At 38.6% G+C, this 15,639-nt stretch overlaps 4 protein-coding genes across 4 annotated transcripts in view; 1 reads left to right on the forward strand and 3 right to left on the reverse strand.

Moving 5' to 3' along the window:
• The first annotated feature begins 279 nt into the window (after positions 1 to 279).
• Positions 280 to 1,293, forward strand: LOC108603170 (coiled-coil domain-containing protein 43). Its single transcript, XM_017991730.2, has 3 exons — positions 280 to 519; positions 594 to 812; positions 880 to 1,293. Exons 1-3 carry the CDS (start codon positions 364 to 366, stop codon positions 1,126 to 1,128), a joined length of 624 nt encoding a protein of 207 aa, XP_017847219.1. The 5' UTR covers positions 280 to 363; the 3' UTR covers positions 1,129 to 1,293.
• A 76-nt stretch (positions 1,294 to 1,369) lies between these two features.
• Positions 1,370 to 2,665, reverse strand: LOC108603415 (putative uncharacterized protein DDB_G0271606). Its single transcript, XM_017992213.2, has 2 exons — positions 2,022 to 2,665; positions 1,370 to 1,965 (listed from the first exon to the last, which is right to left on the reverse strand). The coding sequence occupies exons 1-2, from the start codon at positions 2,598 to 2,600 to the stop codon at positions 1,453 to 1,455; spliced, it is 1,092 nt and encodes a 363-aa protein (XP_017847702.2). The 5' UTR covers positions 2,601 to 2,665; the 3' UTR covers positions 1,370 to 1,452.
• Positions 2,666 to 3,241: 576 nt separating this feature from the next.
• Positions 3,242 to 4,324, reverse strand: LOC108604899 (maker457). The gene is made up of 5 exons (XM_017994478.2): positions 4,124 to 4,324; positions 4,006 to 4,065; positions 3,786 to 3,949; positions 3,568 to 3,721; positions 3,242 to 3,510 (listed from the first exon to the last, which is right to left on the reverse strand). The coding sequence occupies exons 1-5, from the start codon at positions 4,281 to 4,283 to the stop codon at positions 3,383 to 3,385; spliced, it is 666 nt and encodes a 221-aa protein (XP_017849967.1). The 5' UTR covers positions 4,284 to 4,324; the 3' UTR covers positions 3,242 to 3,382.
• A 360-nt stretch (positions 4,325 to 4,684) lies between these two features.
• LOC108607692 overlaps positions 4,685 to 15,639 on the reverse strand; it is a 42,511-nt gene continuing 31,556 nt past the window's right edge. The window contains 7 exon segments of the mRNA XM_017998673.2: positions 4,685 to 5,188; positions 5,550 to 5,586; positions 5,588 to 6,153; positions 6,215 to 6,854; positions 6,955 to 7,092; positions 12,370 to 12,466; positions 14,673 to 14,779. Of these exon segments, the coding sequence (XP_017854162.2) occupies positions 5,058 to 5,188; positions 5,550 to 5,586; positions 5,588 to 6,153; positions 6,215 to 6,854; positions 6,955 to 7,092; positions 12,370 to 12,466; positions 14,673 to 14,779 (1,716 nt within the window). The 3' untranslated portion in view covers positions 4,685 to 5,057.

Genomic DNA, 15,639 nt, shown 5'->3' on the forward strand with positions numbered 1-15,639 from the left:
TTAAAATCGATAGGTTGAGCATTACTCCTACATGTGTTACAACCAGAGCTGAAAGATTCGCTTTTTCCCGTCAGATCTTGATTTTTTTGAATCGCATAGATATGCGAAGAAAATTGTGAATCGCAGTAATTGTCGACATTTAAAAGAATATCGCTTTTACATTACATTCGAAAAATTATAAAACCTTATTTTCGTCTTGGCTATTTTTCAAGCTATTTTTATTCGAGTTAGCCTTTTTAATTCACGATATTCTGGCAGCACTGAGCATATTCGCCTCTCGTTCGCACGTTGTATTTGTATTTTTATTTTATATTAATTTTGCGGCTTTTTATTATTAAAAACTGCCATTTTATTGCATTTAAAATGACCGAGTTTAAGGCGTGGCTCAATGACCAACTTAAATTGCTAAACACAGACGAGAGCGTATTTGGAGCCTATATAATTGGAATATTAGAAGGCGAAGATGAAACCCAGGAGGAAAAAATTGAGGCACTCGAGGGCATATTAAGCGAAACAGGCGTGAGTATTTCTATTTGGTGACATTGACCGATTTTTGCAAGATTTTTGTTGTATTAAAACTTATATGCTTTCAGACTGCCGATATCGAAAAGCTGGTGGCAAATATAATGCAAAGGTGGCTTCAGAGTCATCCCAGTGCAGATGACCCGCCTAAGAAAGGTCTGGACATTGATGTGAACGCGCAGTTGGCCAAATTGCTCGAGCAGCAGAAGCTGCAACCTGCCGTCAAAGAGCGAGAATACACAGAGGAAGAGCGTCGTATTAAGGAACAGATCTTAGCTCAATACTCGCAGGTTGCTATATAATTTTAAACTTTGGTTTCTTTTAACATGTGCCTAATAAAACGGTTTCTACCCTTAGACTGCTGTCAGCGAGGACGAAGAAGAGTATTCAGAGGATGAATGTGTCGAGCCTAGTGGCTCTGGTGGCTTTGCACCCAATACCAACAAATCTGACGTGGCAGCCTTAGCCAAGGAGAAGCGGGAACAGGCGCGTTTGGACAGTGCCGCCAAAAAGCAGAAGGATAAGGAAGATCGCGAAAAACAGAAGCAGCTGCGTGAAGAGAAGAAGGAAAAGCGAAAAACCGTGAAAGGCGAACGACGCCGGTAGCCCGCCGTCCGCATAAGTGCAAATGTTGTTGTCTCCTAGAGACATAGCGACCAAGCTCAGCTCTCCATGATAAACAGTCAGAATATATACGAATAATTTGTATTTGCAATTGTGAATACCAAAGTTGTAGTAAAATATCAATTTCTTGTTGATTTGTTAATTCACACACAGTTTAATTTGATATATTTTTTAAATTGTTTAACTAAATTAAATTTAAAAAACGTTTCTCACATGGCTGTAATATTCTTTTTATAGGATTTCTAAATCTAAAATTTGGCTTGCCGCAATTACATACTAGACTATTTGATTAGGATAAGCTTTAAATTAGGAATTTTCTTGAGCTGGTGCTTGGACTATCTCTTGTGTTGACTCCTGAGCTGACTTTACAGCTGAATCTTGAGGTGTCTCTTGAGCTTGCTCCTGACCTGGCTCTTGAGCTGGCTTTTGAGCTTGCTCCTGACCTGGCTCTTGAGCTTGCTTCTGAACTGAATCTGGAGCAGCCTCCCGTGCTGGCTCTAGAGCTACCTCCTGAGGTGGCTCTTGAGCTTGCTCCTGACCTGGCTCTTGAGCTTGCTCCTGACCTGGCTCTTGAGCTGACTCCTGAGCTAGCACTTGAGCTTGCTCCTGGCCTGGCTCTTGGTCTGTAGTGTCCTCATTATTATCATTCTCGTCGGTTTGCTCCGTGTTTTGATGTGATTCGTCAGCCTGTTGCAGCTCCAGTGATAGTTTATTTAAAGCCTCTAGGTCAACAAGTTCAATGCGTCTGTTATTTGAATCCAAGCAGTTGACCTTGACCTCAATAAAGGCGGACAAGTCCTGCTCATCCCAACTGGAGTACTGTAGTGAAACTAGAATCAGCTGAATGTTGTGATAGAAAGACATTCCTCACTTACCACTGAACTGGAAGTGAATAGTAAATGATGTTCGTGGGGTCTATCTGCGTTTTGCAGCGTTTTGACGCGCAAATACTTTTGTAATAGATTCGTCTCTTCATCCCTGCGCCACAAACAGAGGCGACTGTTCTGCAGCCAATCCTTACTCAAGAGCTCTTGCTTCTTAAGCAACAAGTCTAGTTGCGTAAGCTTAGCAAATTGCTTCTTGGGCGGCAGAGATTGTGTGCCGCGTTTGGAGCTGGTGCTAGCCACAGGTTCAGCATCAAACTCATCGTCGCTTTCCTCGGATTCAGAGTCGTCGTCTACTAATATAAAATCATCGTCCGACTCGAAATCGCCTGCGTCTGTCTTGCTGGGGGCAACACGTCTTGCTTTGGTCTTGCCTGATGTCGTTGATGCTTTGCGCTTGCGTCCGCCCCCGCCGACGTCAGCAGCATGTGCATTGGCACGTGAGGCTTGTGGCTTTAAGGTTCGCTTGGTGCTGGGTCTCCAATCCTCCTCGGAGTCATCATCGCTGTAGTCCTCCTCGTCGCTATCCAAATCAAATGTCGTGGTCACCAGCTCAGTGCGACTTCGCATTTTTCACTGCTTTAAAAAATTATGAAATTATTCTCGATGCGTTGGACTCTATTGATATCTGCGTCTGAAAGCTGACTGAAAATTTTATTGTTGACATCGTCCCTGCTGGGGGTGGCTCAGCTTCTGATACCTCAAAGCATTGTTTATGTTTGAGAGAGCTTTTAGCTATGCAAATGCTTTCAATGAAAGCGGAAAAGCTTTCGTCCTGTGCATATGAACGGAAAAGGCACTAGCGTGAACAGCTTTCCGAAAGCTTTAAAACGGCGGAATCCCATTTTTATTTTGAATGTTTTGATAAATAGGATAAGACAATTTTTCAAAATTCTAAATATACAGTTACTAGCAAGCAATCACCCCATTGCGCTCTTACCAAATTTTTGTTGTAATCGAGCTCGTTTTGGAGCTAATTTGTTGAATATGATATATTTGCATACATCAATATAATTATCTAAGTATGTATATTGAATAGGTGCCGAAAAGGAGTAGGAAAATATAAAACATCCTCAAACACTTTTCTTTCGCTAGTTTTCTTCGTTTTTAATCATTTTTATCAACATTGTCCAAGCATAAATTTTTTAACTAAATCTTTTTTTATTTTAACTTATTTTCAAAATCATTCAAATTAACATTAAATGCATGTGTGTAAAAAACTAAATTTTAAATCTACATACAAATATGTAATTGAAGCTGATTACTTAGATGAACGCTTATTTCCTTAAATTTTGATACCGGCTACAGGTATCGTGGTCACAGTTATTACTGATTATTTGCAAGGTTTGCAACTAATCTTTAGCTTTACTTTTGTTTCTATTTTTTATTTTGAGAACACATTTTCTTTTAAAGAACCGTTTCTTCTGCAGTTGTATCGCCTTACGTAGGAGTCCCTCTCGATCTTGTTCTAATATCGCATCTGTAAAGAGAGAATGTATTAAGATAAAGGATGTTTGGGCACACATTTGTTTTTTACCCTGAAGTGCGCCGAAAAAGCATTTAAAGGACTTTAGTGGCGTTTTACCAAAGGTGCCATCAATATTTATCAAATTGGCTAGGTCGTCGGCAAGAAGCAGTCTTAACTGTTTTATCACACCCCCTGGGTATATAAGTAGTCGAATTATTTCAACCTAAAATAAGATTTAAGTACACACGTAAATAAAATAGTTATGATTTGTTAGTCCATTTGCTTACAATGTCTGGTTGCTTTCCATCTTCAATCTCTTTTTCTAGTATAGCTAATTCCTCTAGCGTTTGTATTGGGTATCGATCATTAAACACTACGCCTAGCCTTGGCGGTTGCAGTTTTATATGTTTCTGTTGATCTGTCACCATCTTAATTAATTGGTCGACCTTTGCTATAAATGAAAACAGTTTGAATCTATTTTATTGGCGAATAGTCTAGTGTACTTACTTTCCAACCGGCGTAGGCGGCGACTGATGGATTCATTGTCCTCTGGCTCGGATTCTAAAGCTGTAGTGCAAATCCATTATAACCAAAGTATTTATAAAGTCATTAAGGCGGCAATTACCCGGTTCAGTTTCCTTGTCAGATTCATCTTCCAATTTGATGGGTGCCAGCTCTATGGCGCTTGTTATCATTCCAAACGGGTCTTGGTCACCCAGGGCAAGTTCTTCAAGTGGATTGTCCTTCCATTCGATATTCTTTTGTGTCTTTCGACGTTTGCTCATGTTATATGCGCTTACAATTTGGTCTAAGCAAAGGTAAACAAATTTTGTTAAAATTCTTGATAGATTGACAGCTGATTTTTGTCGATAACACGAGTTATCGATACATTAGCGATGGCACAAAACATCGATAAGCCAGTACCTAACAGTTACACATACGTGTTAGCGAGTAACGGTGACTTAAATATTTTTAAAATGCTCATCTTTAGTTTCGTGAACATGTGAATGGCTAAATCAGTAAGAAGCAGCATTAGTTGGCGCCAAATTTAAATGGCAAATAAATAAAAACCGCTATTATACCAGTTGAAAGATTCAATAAAAATGCAAATATTTAATTTGCAGCCTTGCTCTAAGGATCAATAAATTGTAATAAGAACATATTTAAATAATTTCCAAGACAATTTGATATTTAGAGCAGAGCCATTGGATATTTTATTTTAAATATAAAGCTGGACAATTGTAGCACACTAAAAACTACTTGAGAATTTTATGTTCTTGTAAACTACAATATTTAAACTACACAAGTATATAGTTAATATGCTAAATATCGCTGGCAAGTGCTTAAACCAAGCGCTTTCATGAATCTACACATACTTTTATATACTAAATTATTCAGTTTCTGTTCTTCATCTCATGTAAGGATTTACTGTTGACTAACTTCTGCATTCATTCGCTTAAACATTTAACTACTTAAAGGTATAATGGTAATGCATATTGTTAAGTGTTATACAAATATAACTTCACATAGTATCATCAATTTGCTTAGACTTTTAAACGCTATACACGCGTCGGAGTTCCAAAGATCGGCGCATTATTCCGTCGCTGGGCCAGCGGCGAAGCCGGCACGGGCGTGGGTCCATTATTGTTGTTGTTTAGGCGGCGCTGCTGGCTATCCGAATAGGCACGTTCTATAAGAATTTGTATAGTAGCAGATGCATAGATATATCATTTGGTACTATGGGTATGCTTGGTTGTGATGTGGTTTGTTTTTATTTTGGTTTGGATTGGATGCTGCATGCAGTGTGTGTATTTGATTATTTAATTACCAAATATTCTCCGTCTCTTCTGTTAACATGCAATCAATATAAAAATAAATAATAATCCAGTTATTTACAGTATAGATAACAAATGAACTAAAATGATAAATGGGTGATGCAACTTCAAAAATAAATGCGAATAAATTTCAATAATGTTCTAAATGTTTTTCAATCGTTTTAATGTATTCATGTATTATTTATAATTAGAGCCAAATTGGAATTTCGTGCTTACCACGAAACTTTAAGCCCTGCGCCTCGTTAATAATGGCTGGCCAATGCTGGATGCTGATAGCGCTCGCGGAATATGGCGGAGCCATTGATGCCTCCTCCATTGCCATTGAGCGTGCCATTGCCATTGCCATTGGCATGATGCGGGTGTAGCTTGTGCTGTGGCGTATGCTGAGGCGTCAGCGATATGGGAGGCGTGCCATTGCCATTCTTGTAGTATCGATTCTGATTGGGATCGTAGCTGGGCTGCTGCTGCTGTTCGTTGTGATTGAGCCGGTTGGCGAGCTTGACGTCCTCGTTGTTGCGCATCTTGAGAATGCGCTGATCCTGCACGGAGTAGCGAGAGCCATGCAAGGCATTCAGCTGATTCAAATTGGTCACCTGGGCGCTCAGTTTCTTGGCACGAAAGCTGCCGCCGGGCGAATTGTTGAGCAGCGTGCCGCGCGAGGAGCTGCCATTGGTCTCGGTGCTGTCGCGACTGGCGGGCGCCTCGCGATAGCTGGAGGGACGATGCGTGGACGGCGGCGTATCCAGGCCGCTGTCATGGGCCGAGCCGTCCAGCTCGCATTTGTTGGCATTGCCATTGTGGGTGGGCAGCATGGGTTGCACTGGAAATTGGAAATGGAAATTAGAGGTGAGTTCGATTTGGAGCGGAGCAAGTCAACTAACCGGAGTGCCGCATGTCGGTGGGCGCACGCGGCTTGCGATAGAGCCAATCCCTGTCTAGTTCGTTCCCATTGTCCGGCTGGGCGCTGATCACACGGAATAGTCTGGGACGACGCAGCTGCACCTCGGACTCCTCGGCTGTCTCCTCGTCCACCACCTGATTGGAGCCGAAGCTGCTGTTGATGAAGATGCGACGCGGCGAGCCATAGAGACAGCTGTTGGCCTGGGTGAAACTGTTCTGGGCCGAGGCATAGCCGTTGGAGTAGCGACTGAGATTCGCGTTGCTGTGATGTGGAATCTTCTGCGGTGTCGAGTGGTTCGTTGAGATGCCGCTCAGGTGATGATTGTGGTTCTCATTGTTGAGCGCACTCAGGTCGGGCACAGAGTCGCTGAACAGGAACGGATTGGCGCCCGCATAGCCGTTAAGGCTGCCAGCGCCAATCTTGTGACGCGCCAAGCCGCCGCCGCCGCAGCCAGCGGAGCCATTCGTCATGAGCCAGTCGTCCAAAGCGCTGGAGTAGTTGCTGCCCAGCCCAAACTGCAGCGAAGCATGCGACACTGGCGCTGCCAGCGAGGCACGTGACCTGGGACCCTGTGCGATCTTCAGGGCGCGTCGTCGCTCCTTCGAGGTCAGCGTGCATTCCTGCATTGGCAATGCCCCAAAGCAAATAGAAAGCGAGCGCATCAGTCACATCAGTTACACCCACAACTCATGGCTGACTCTAATTAGAGCAGGCACTCACCTCTAGCAGCTCGAACCAGTCCTCCAGGCCATCGTCGCAACGCAAGAGCACGCGACCCTCGCGTCCCAGCAGCAAACCAATGGCGCTATATGAACGTCTGTTTAGCCACTCCACCTTCTCCACATCCACCAGCTTGACCTGCAAAAAACAGACAGAGAACAATGGCATACAATGAGTTTACTCAAAACAAACAAAACAAAGCATCAATGGGTTCAACTCTGGGTCTGGGTCTGAGTCTGAGTCTCTGGGTCAGTCAGCAGGGGTCTGGGAATTGATTTCTATTTGATTTCAAGATTTCAGCTTTCAGCTCTTTAGCTGCTGGGCGGGTATGCAAAAATGCGTTGCCTTAAACGGGTTTCGAATTAGCCAACTGAACTTTTCACGAGCTGTTTGTTCTATGAATTCTAAGACACGTCTGCTTGTCAACTACAACATTTAAAAAATTTAACTGCGCTTAATCGTTTATCTTGTCCAATAAATTCATTGAAATTAATTGGCTTCAGCAGCTTAGCACTAAAATCGATTTTATTATAAATTAATTAACATCACTAGATCAATGCAAAATACAACTTAAGTCCGGTCCCAGAAAAATGATAGTTAGATACCATATCGAAAACACAGCGTACCTATAGTCCATAAAAATAAAATTCAGACCCTTAAAATTTAATATATTATTATTAAAATTCATAATTTTATTGGTCTGGCCGCACACAACTCCTATATCTATGTAGGAGATCAAAATATCAAACTTAGCATCTAGTGTATATCCAACGCACATCAAGCTTGCTTTAGAAATTTGATACGTGCTGACCTCAGCTATTCTTAGAAATCAAGAAACTCTTTAGCAGGCACAGACTTTGAGCTTTACTATATGCACCTGACTGTACATTTCGGATTTAACACTTGAAACTTATCTTAGTCTTATTAATTGTTCAACATTTTAATAGTTAGAGCTTCACGGAGATAACCGCACTCGAGGCAGACGAAACTAATACACTTAGTTTTAATGGAAAATACAAGCCTCAAATAAATAACTGCTCAATTATTTTTAGCACGTTCTTATGTAAAACTTTTGCCCAAGCCATGAACAATTAAGTCAGCCTGTTTTACCTAGCAAGTTAGTTGTGCTCTCTCTCTCTGTCTTCGGCTCTCTGTGCTTCTCTCGGAATGCATTTTGCAAGTCGGTTAAAAGTCATTAGGCCAGACTGACAGTTTTTCCTTGGGCCAAGCGGTAAGAACTTTTATACCAAGTGGAACTTTTATTGAACTCATTTCTTGTCGTTGTTTTCTAGCCCACAAGATTATGGGTCTTATTTGCTGGTTCTTGAGCTGCTTTATGACTTTAACTTCAAGTTGTTACAGTTTCTACAACTCGAAAGAAACGACAAGAAAAGAAAAAACTATACGAGGCCATTAGGCAAATATGTCAGCAGCGTGTGGCAATTAGCCAACTTATGAGTTATAAAACGAGCGACTGCGACGATTCTGCTGCCGCTGCGGCTGCTGCTGCTCAAGATAATTTTTTGTTGAACACAGCCTCTTCTATTTTTATGGCCAAGCATAATTAAGTCGTTTTTAAATGCAGCAATAAGGCGGAATGGCGATGGGGGTGGCATCTAGCCAGGTGGGTGGTGTGGTGGCATCGTTCTGACGTTAAGTTGTGAGATTTATGCTAAAAAAGCGACAAGCTGCTCTAGCATTGAATACAGTATGTGTGGTTAGTTGCCTAACAAGATGACCTTGTTGTAAAGCTATTAAACTGATCTTTATAAATAGATTTAACGTAATTAATTGAAACGTGGGTGGAGAACAAATGTAATTTAAACGAAAGTCTTATATACTAGTAATTAATGATGAAAGGATTGACGATTATTGAAGCAATCTATCGTTTTACTTACATAAGAAACAGAATTTTTTAAATTAAAATAAAGGCTAAACCCGTTTAACTTAGATAAGGGACTATCGGCCTATCGGGCACACTTTGTTTTCTTATTTTTTTGGTTGATCTGCAGATGAATGAGAACAGAGTGCTGTAGGCGAGACAGATACAACTATCTGGATTACTACCTGAAAGGTTAGACGCAGCTAACTGACTATAAGCACTTCCATTTATAGATTACAGATTGCAAAGAGCGATGTGAAACTGAAGCTCTGGAGCAACGAAGTGAATTCATCCAGATAAGAATCATACGGATGGCTAGGACTTTTAGTTAGACACAGCACGAACTTTTCAGGTTAATGCACGTCCAAGACTGTTATACAGTGTTGCCATATTAGCTTATTTTAAGCTAATTCTATCTTATTTTAAGATCAAACAGCTTGCAATTTAATTAATTAGCTAAATTTTGGTCTTCATAATTCAATAAAATTTGCAGGAATGAATAGGTTTCCCTACTCTGTGACCTTTTTGAGTTTTGACGAAAAAATTGAATCTAGCTTATTCTAGCTTATCTTTTCCTCAATCAAGATTCTCAAAATCTGGCTTCCTTTTATTTTAAATTTATTTGAGTGTAGGCATAGCAAGAGACTTCTTGGGATGAAGGGCTGGCTCATCTACCAACCAATAATAATAATCATATCTGTGAGTTACAACAGTTAAATTTTTAACTCGAGCTCTTCCGTCTGACCGACTTGTAAACTAGCATAACTAAATTTTCGATTTTATTTAAAACGTATACGCTCTTATCTAATCCGCATCTAATTAAATACTTTCCCTTTCGAAATACATTTTATGCTTATGCCAATAAATTCCAATTTAAGCTAAACTGACCTTACTTAACTAATACAAATCCCACCTCAAATATCGTATAATATATATTTATTTGGACTTTCGAAAACAAAATACTAAATTGTTTATGTTTTCCAAGGTCGAGTATTGTTAAGTAGTTTACGCTTATTGTTTATTGTTATTATCAGAGCTAGTTACTTGTATGTTTTGTCATGTTTAACAACAATGCCTGTCAAAACTCACAAACCTATGTGGGTTGAAAGTTTGTGGGTAGTGCATAGATCTTTAGACTGAAGGCAAAGGTTGCCACTATTGTTAAAATATTTATAAAACTTAATTTGTTTAAGCAAATGCAATTTTATTCCGCACAATTTAAACTCGATTCAAAACTTTATACAAAAAAAAAATCAATATTATTTTCAATCACAGCACATATTGCAGACTCTGATTGTGATTTCAACTTTTGTCAACCCGCAGGCACCCTCGACTTTGACTGTCTGCCTCCTCTGTCTCTGGCGCCCCCCTGCCCCTTCTCATCTTCAGACCAGGTGCCTTGTCACCTGCAATTATCAAGCATCGTTGAGCATCACGCGCGATTGATTTCATCAGCAGCAGACAGCAAAAAGTGTTTCATCTTGCTCATCAGCAAAATTTTTGATTTATTTCAACGAAACGCGCTGAAATTTTGCAAGCACTTCGAAATTTATGCAAAAATCTAATTAAATAATTAGATCGCAAATTAGATTGTCGCCTGGGGAGTGTGAGCCCCACTAATTGATTAAGTTGATTGCATTGGAAAATCAAAGTTTCAAGTTTGCTAAGCCTTTGAATTATTTATTTCGACGACTGCGTTAATTTAAATATTTTAGCTTATTGTAATGTAAAAATATTTGTTTTTTTTTCATATCCGTACATTTCGTAGTGGACAACTTTTTGTTTTTTTTTTTTTTTTTGTTATAAATATATGAATAAATAAAGGCTTGAGCGTTTATACTTTTCAATTTACAATCGGACGTTATATATTATATATATATAAAATTAATTATTATATTTTACGAATACTATTACAAAGAAATTCAAAGATGAAAGAAAATAATACAACATATTAGTAACTATTAGTTGAATTTTAGCCATGATGAGAAAAAATAGAAAAACAGTCGTAATTTAATTATTACTTATTTAGCCGCATTTTGTTCAAGCTTATGCAGCGAAAAGATCTTTGGAGTCTCCTAAATTCAGTCAAAAAATCAAATTCAATTCTAAGCGCTCTACGCAAATTTAATTTTAATATCGGCAAAATTACTTGGTTACTACATTAGTTAAAAGATTTTTTTTAAAAGAATTCTGATGTGTGGTTCGCTGTACTCATGGGCATTTTTGCTGATATAAAAGGAAAAATATATAGCTATAGTTTGTATTCCGATTTCCATAAAATGAGATTTACAATGGGCAAGTTAGAAATACTCATCATTATTTATTCCAGAATTTTAATTCGCACAGTAAAGCTCTGCTTGACATTATACGTAAATAGGTATAAACTTGTTTAAATAACTAAAGCTACTTTGCATAAATCGAGTAAAGCTACAGCTTATAAATTATTTATCCATGCATTAACTAAAACTTTAGTGATTATCTGCAGCTCGGTGAATTGTTTACTTGGCTGTTTGTGCTTCAAACTAAAATGTGTTTAAACATTTAAATTAAAATGTAAACAACTGCGACTGTCGACTATAATAAAAAGCAGCCAAAAGAAAGACAAATGTCAGCAAAAAAATTACAATTAAATGCAACTAAAATAAAAACAATTTTCTCATGAACTCTTGCTTGTTTGTTGTTGCCTTTTCTATTTGTTATTGCCGTGAGCATGTTAAGTGCTATTTTGTTGTTGTTGCCTTATTTGTTTAAACAGCAACAGCAACAGCAACAGCAACAGCAACATGCAAGTTTTTGTGCGATTATATTTACTTTGCATAAGTGAGAGAGAGGGGACAGAGACTCATGTGGGACGAACCGATAGTTAGGCAAATTAACATGCAGTAGCTGCAGGTTTTTAGCCAATTAGTTGAGTTTGCCAAAACTTGGTAATGAAGTTTTTATTTTGCGCTTTTGTTTGGTCTAAGCCATTTTAATGAGCTGCAACTACAACAAGTGCATTGCAGAGAGTTTTAGTTAAACTGCCAGTGAGAAGAAAAAAAAGCACTTTACTAATGGAACTAAGCTAAGCATAAGTGGCATTGCTCATATGTCTGCTGCAGTTGACTGGCATGTCAATAACTGCGAAACTCTTGTGCCCCCTCCCCGCTCTATGGCTTAATAAAAAGATCTCTATCTCCAGCAAAACGTGACTCTATGTGTCAGCGCCAGCATTGCAACTCAACTCGAGTCGACTCAAGTTATGTTGTTGGCTGGGCGCACTCAATTTATAAGCATTTTGTATTTTTACGTTCTCAAAGGTGTGTCCTGTCATATGCCGGCTATGGGGTTATAAACTCTGTTCTTATCTATGCCCTTCTCCCTCGCTTCGAGCTTGACGCAGTTCCACTTGTTGTGGCTTAAATCTTGGGCCACTGTGTAGGTGTTAAATGGAAAATATCAACGCTTTATAACTGTTGAATGCTTTGGCTAGCCATTCAGCTTGATTAAAGACTTCTAAACCTAAAAGAGATTCGAAAATCTGCCAAACTTACCTTAAATATAAATTGTCCCATATCGGAGGCACGTTCGTTGGCCGAGCCCGAGGCGCGCTTGAAGCAATGCAAATAATCGCGTGTGAGCACAAAGTATCTGGAAAAAATATAAAAGCGCAAAAGTGTTAATACATACTTATTTTGAAATTTGTAGCCAAAGGCCAAGTCATGCTCTTTGCCAAAGGTCAATTGTGCATAAAGCCTCGCTTACAATGCTTGATTAAATAATTATGCCGAGCGACAGCAACAACAACAAACTGTTTTATTTATAACGCCGCTGGCTGTGGACCGCACGCAGTCTACAATAATATTATTAATAAATAATAAATCATGCGTCAAAATAACAACAACAACAATAATAATAATGCTTGAGCAACACTTGTGTGCGGCTTAGAGCGAAAATAAAATTTTATCGCTTGAAACGCTTGCGGCAATGCCACAAATAAATTTTGTTTGCGAAAACTTGATGCGACTATTTATTTATGGCAAAAGTTTCATTGCACAAATGTTTAAATAATTTGCCAAATCTTTGCTTTCAAAAATGTGTGCTCATCATACAATTCAGGTTAATTCTGACAAGGCGTAGCCGACAGCTTAAGACCCTGTACAGAAGCAGTTTATTCAAATGAACTGATTAGTCAGGATCAAATCTATTTTCTTCGATTGACCTAGTAAACATAATTGAGTCTGAGTCAGCTTCAAACTAAAAGACTTCTGTGTGATCATTGATACAGAGTCTAGCAAAAACAAACGCTACTTATTAACGTGGTCAGGCGAATTGAGCCTTGGCTAAGGGCGAGAGTTTGGGTAATTGCTTTGCTGTTTCTTTAGCTAGTTAATACTGTAGACCAGTGTGATTAGTTGAGCTTGCTAAATGCCTCAAGCATGAAAGGTAGTCGGGCAGACAGATCGCAAAAGCTTAATGACTGGAAAGGCAAACTGCTTCAATGGTTAAGACTTCAGTGGAAATAGTACAAATTTGCGGAAGTTTTTAAATCTTAGAAAATGTAATCGGCAAGCGTAAGTGCTCATATAAAGAATATGAGAGTGTTGAGTGCTTGGCAATTTTCAAAATATCATTTTTGATTATAAGTATTTAAATAAGATTAATTTTTATTTCAAGCTATGAAGTCCAATGGAATAGCTTTGACTGAAATCCAAACTAATGCACTTTTAATGCAAAAGTGTGGCCGTTAACAGCCAATTTAACAGCCACCGATAAACGTAATTATCAAGCTCAAATAGCTGAATAGCTCAACAACAAAACCCAATTAAATTTCAATTAAATGCACAATCAAACCAAAATAGCTAAAACAACAAAACACATAAAACAATTTCGTTGGCCAAACCACCCACTTAGTCTGTTGCATTAACTGCAACGCTAAAAGCCACGTCAGCTACTGTCAATTATGCGCGCTTTTGTTTTTTATACACTTTGAAATTTTATAAATAATGGATAGGGGTATCTTGAAATTGTGCAAATGCAAGTAACAAGTAAACATAATGTATATATATTCTTTATTAGCGAGACAAGCTGAGTTGATGTCCGTTTGTCCGACTCTCTGTCTGTCTGTATGAGCAAGAAGAGCTCATAGACTATAAGAGCTAGAGCAACCAAACTTGGTTTAAAAATACTTCTATTGCTCCTACCTTTCCTTATCGATAAAAATTACTTAAAGTACAGAGTAGCTTTCGGAAATATTCATATTTTTATTTTTCACATAGACAGCGGATCATCAAAGTGTATCAACAAGTTAGCTGCGACCAATTTTAATGTCTTCTTGTTGTTTTTTTTCTTTCTGTGCTATAGTAATTAACCGATGCCATGAGATAAATGAATTTGCATAAATTTCGAATGGCCTGCACAAAAGGGTTAAAGGGTTAATCAGTGTTGCCAGCTAAGTTTTTTTCTGAGTGAAAAAAAAGCTATAATAAGCTAGCAAGCATGACTTTTATTTGATTTGTTTTCAAAGTTCCCTGGATCGGAAAATAAATTCACAAAGAAAGAAGAAGAAAGAAGAAAGTTTATTGTTGTTTGTGCTTTTAAAATATTTGATTGAAATTACGAATATATTTATTATGTATTAGAATATGATAGATTTCAGGCTATAAGCCATTTGCATATTTTATCAGCTATTTTATTTTAAAATACGGTTTTATTTTAAAATAAAAGCTAAACTGACAGCAGTGGCTGTAATACACTTTTATTGGTCAAGTCCGATGAAATTATGGAAATTTCACTCGCATTTCAAAATATTTCATATTTACTTTCGCTTCTAATGTAATTATAATAATTTGCTCACCTTTCCTTCCAGCGCGAGAAGAGACGGTCCCGTTGCTGCCAGAGCAGTCCTCGCTTAATGGGCCCCGTCATGGAGGCCACAGGAATGCGACCGGCAAGCAGTGATTGCTGTGAAAGATAAGAGAGGAACTTGATTAAAATATTAGTACACATGCGAACATAAACATTTACTAAGCATTCGCAACGCTGCTGATTTGGCATATTTATTTAAATTTATGCCCTGGCGTCCCAGCGTCCCAGCTGTTCAGCTATCGCGCCGCTTGCACTTTATGGCACTTTAAATAATTTCAACAGCAATCAGCAGCAGAAGCCGCAGCAGCAGCAGCCGCAGCAGAAACAACAACAAGTTGTTACCCTGATGTCTGGCAAACCGTGAGCTATGATTAATGTGGCTTTAAAAACGCCGCCACACTTCAGCCCTTTCACCAACCACCCACTCACACACACACACACACACACACACACATGCATATGCAGAGCACTTAACTTAAGCTTCAGCTGCCTCAACATAAATTCCATTTTTGGTGTTTTATATATTTTTTAATATTATTTTCTGCGGCTTTGCTTGTGGCTTTTGCCATGTTGAAGTCATTTATTATCAGGACGCTTGCGTTGTAATATTTTACATTAACAAATGTTAAATATGCAGTTGAATTATGAGCGCAGACAGCTGATGTATGTATTCGACCAAAAGAATAAACTCTAACTTGTTTACAAATCGATAAGCTTATGCTTTAAGTTTATTGATCGTAAAGCAAATTGTTGCTACCTGCTAAATTCACGAGGGGAAGCTTCATTATGAAGCCATAAGCTACTACTTTTATATAAAAGCGGCTTTTGTCTCAAAGGCACACAGCTTAATGATTTATACTTTGGCCAACTAACGCAAGAAATTGATTAATTTTATGAAATTTCTGATGAAAGAATTCAAAGAATTTAAATTATCTTTTTAGCAGTAGCTTCATCAA

This window comes from Drosophila busckii, unplaced genomic scaffold (genome assembly GCF_011750605.1).
Source record: "Drosophila busckii strain San Diego stock center, stock number 13000-0081.31 unplaced genomic scaffold, ASM1175060v1 chrUn_07, whole genome shotgun sequence".
NCBI classification, from domain to species: domain Eukaryota; kingdom Metazoa; phylum Arthropoda; class Insecta; order Diptera; family Drosophilidae; genus Drosophila; species Drosophila busckii.

Excerpts from the sequence above, each read along its gene's own strand:
- LOC108603170 (XM_017991730.2), top strand. The coding sequence starts at position 364 with ATGACCGAGTTTAAGGCGTGGCTCAATGACCAACTTAAATTGCTAAAC. Across the intron at positions 520-593 it reads GCATATTAAGCGAAACAGGC|ACTGCCGATATCGAAAAGCT; the intron begins GTGAGTATTTCT and ends ATATGCTTTCAG. Across the intron at positions 813-879 it reads TCTTAGCTCAATACTCGCAG|ACTGCTGTCAGCGAGGACGA; the intron begins GTTGCTATATAA and ends TTCTACCCTTAG.
- LOC108603415 (XM_017992213.2), bottom strand. The coding sequence starts at position 2,600 with ATGCGAAGTCGCACTGAGCTGGTGACCACGACATTTGATTTGGATAGC. Across the intron at positions 1,966-2,021 it reads TATTCACTTCCAGTTCAGTG|TACTCCAGTTGGGATGAGCA; the intron begins GTAAGTGAGGAA and ends GTTTCACTACAG.
- LOC108604899 (XM_017994478.2), bottom strand. The coding sequence starts at position 4,283 with ATGAGCAAACGTCGAAAGACACAAAAGAATATCGAATGGAAGGACAAT. Across the intron at positions 3,722-3,785 it reads ATGGAAAGCAACCAGACATT|GTTGAAATAATTCGACTACT; the intron begins GTAAGCAAATGG and ends ATCTTATTTTAG. Across the intron at positions 3,511-3,567 it reads CTTTTTCGGCGCACTTCAGG|ATGCGATATTAGAACAAGAT; the intron begins GTAAAAAACAAA and ends CTCTCTTTACAG.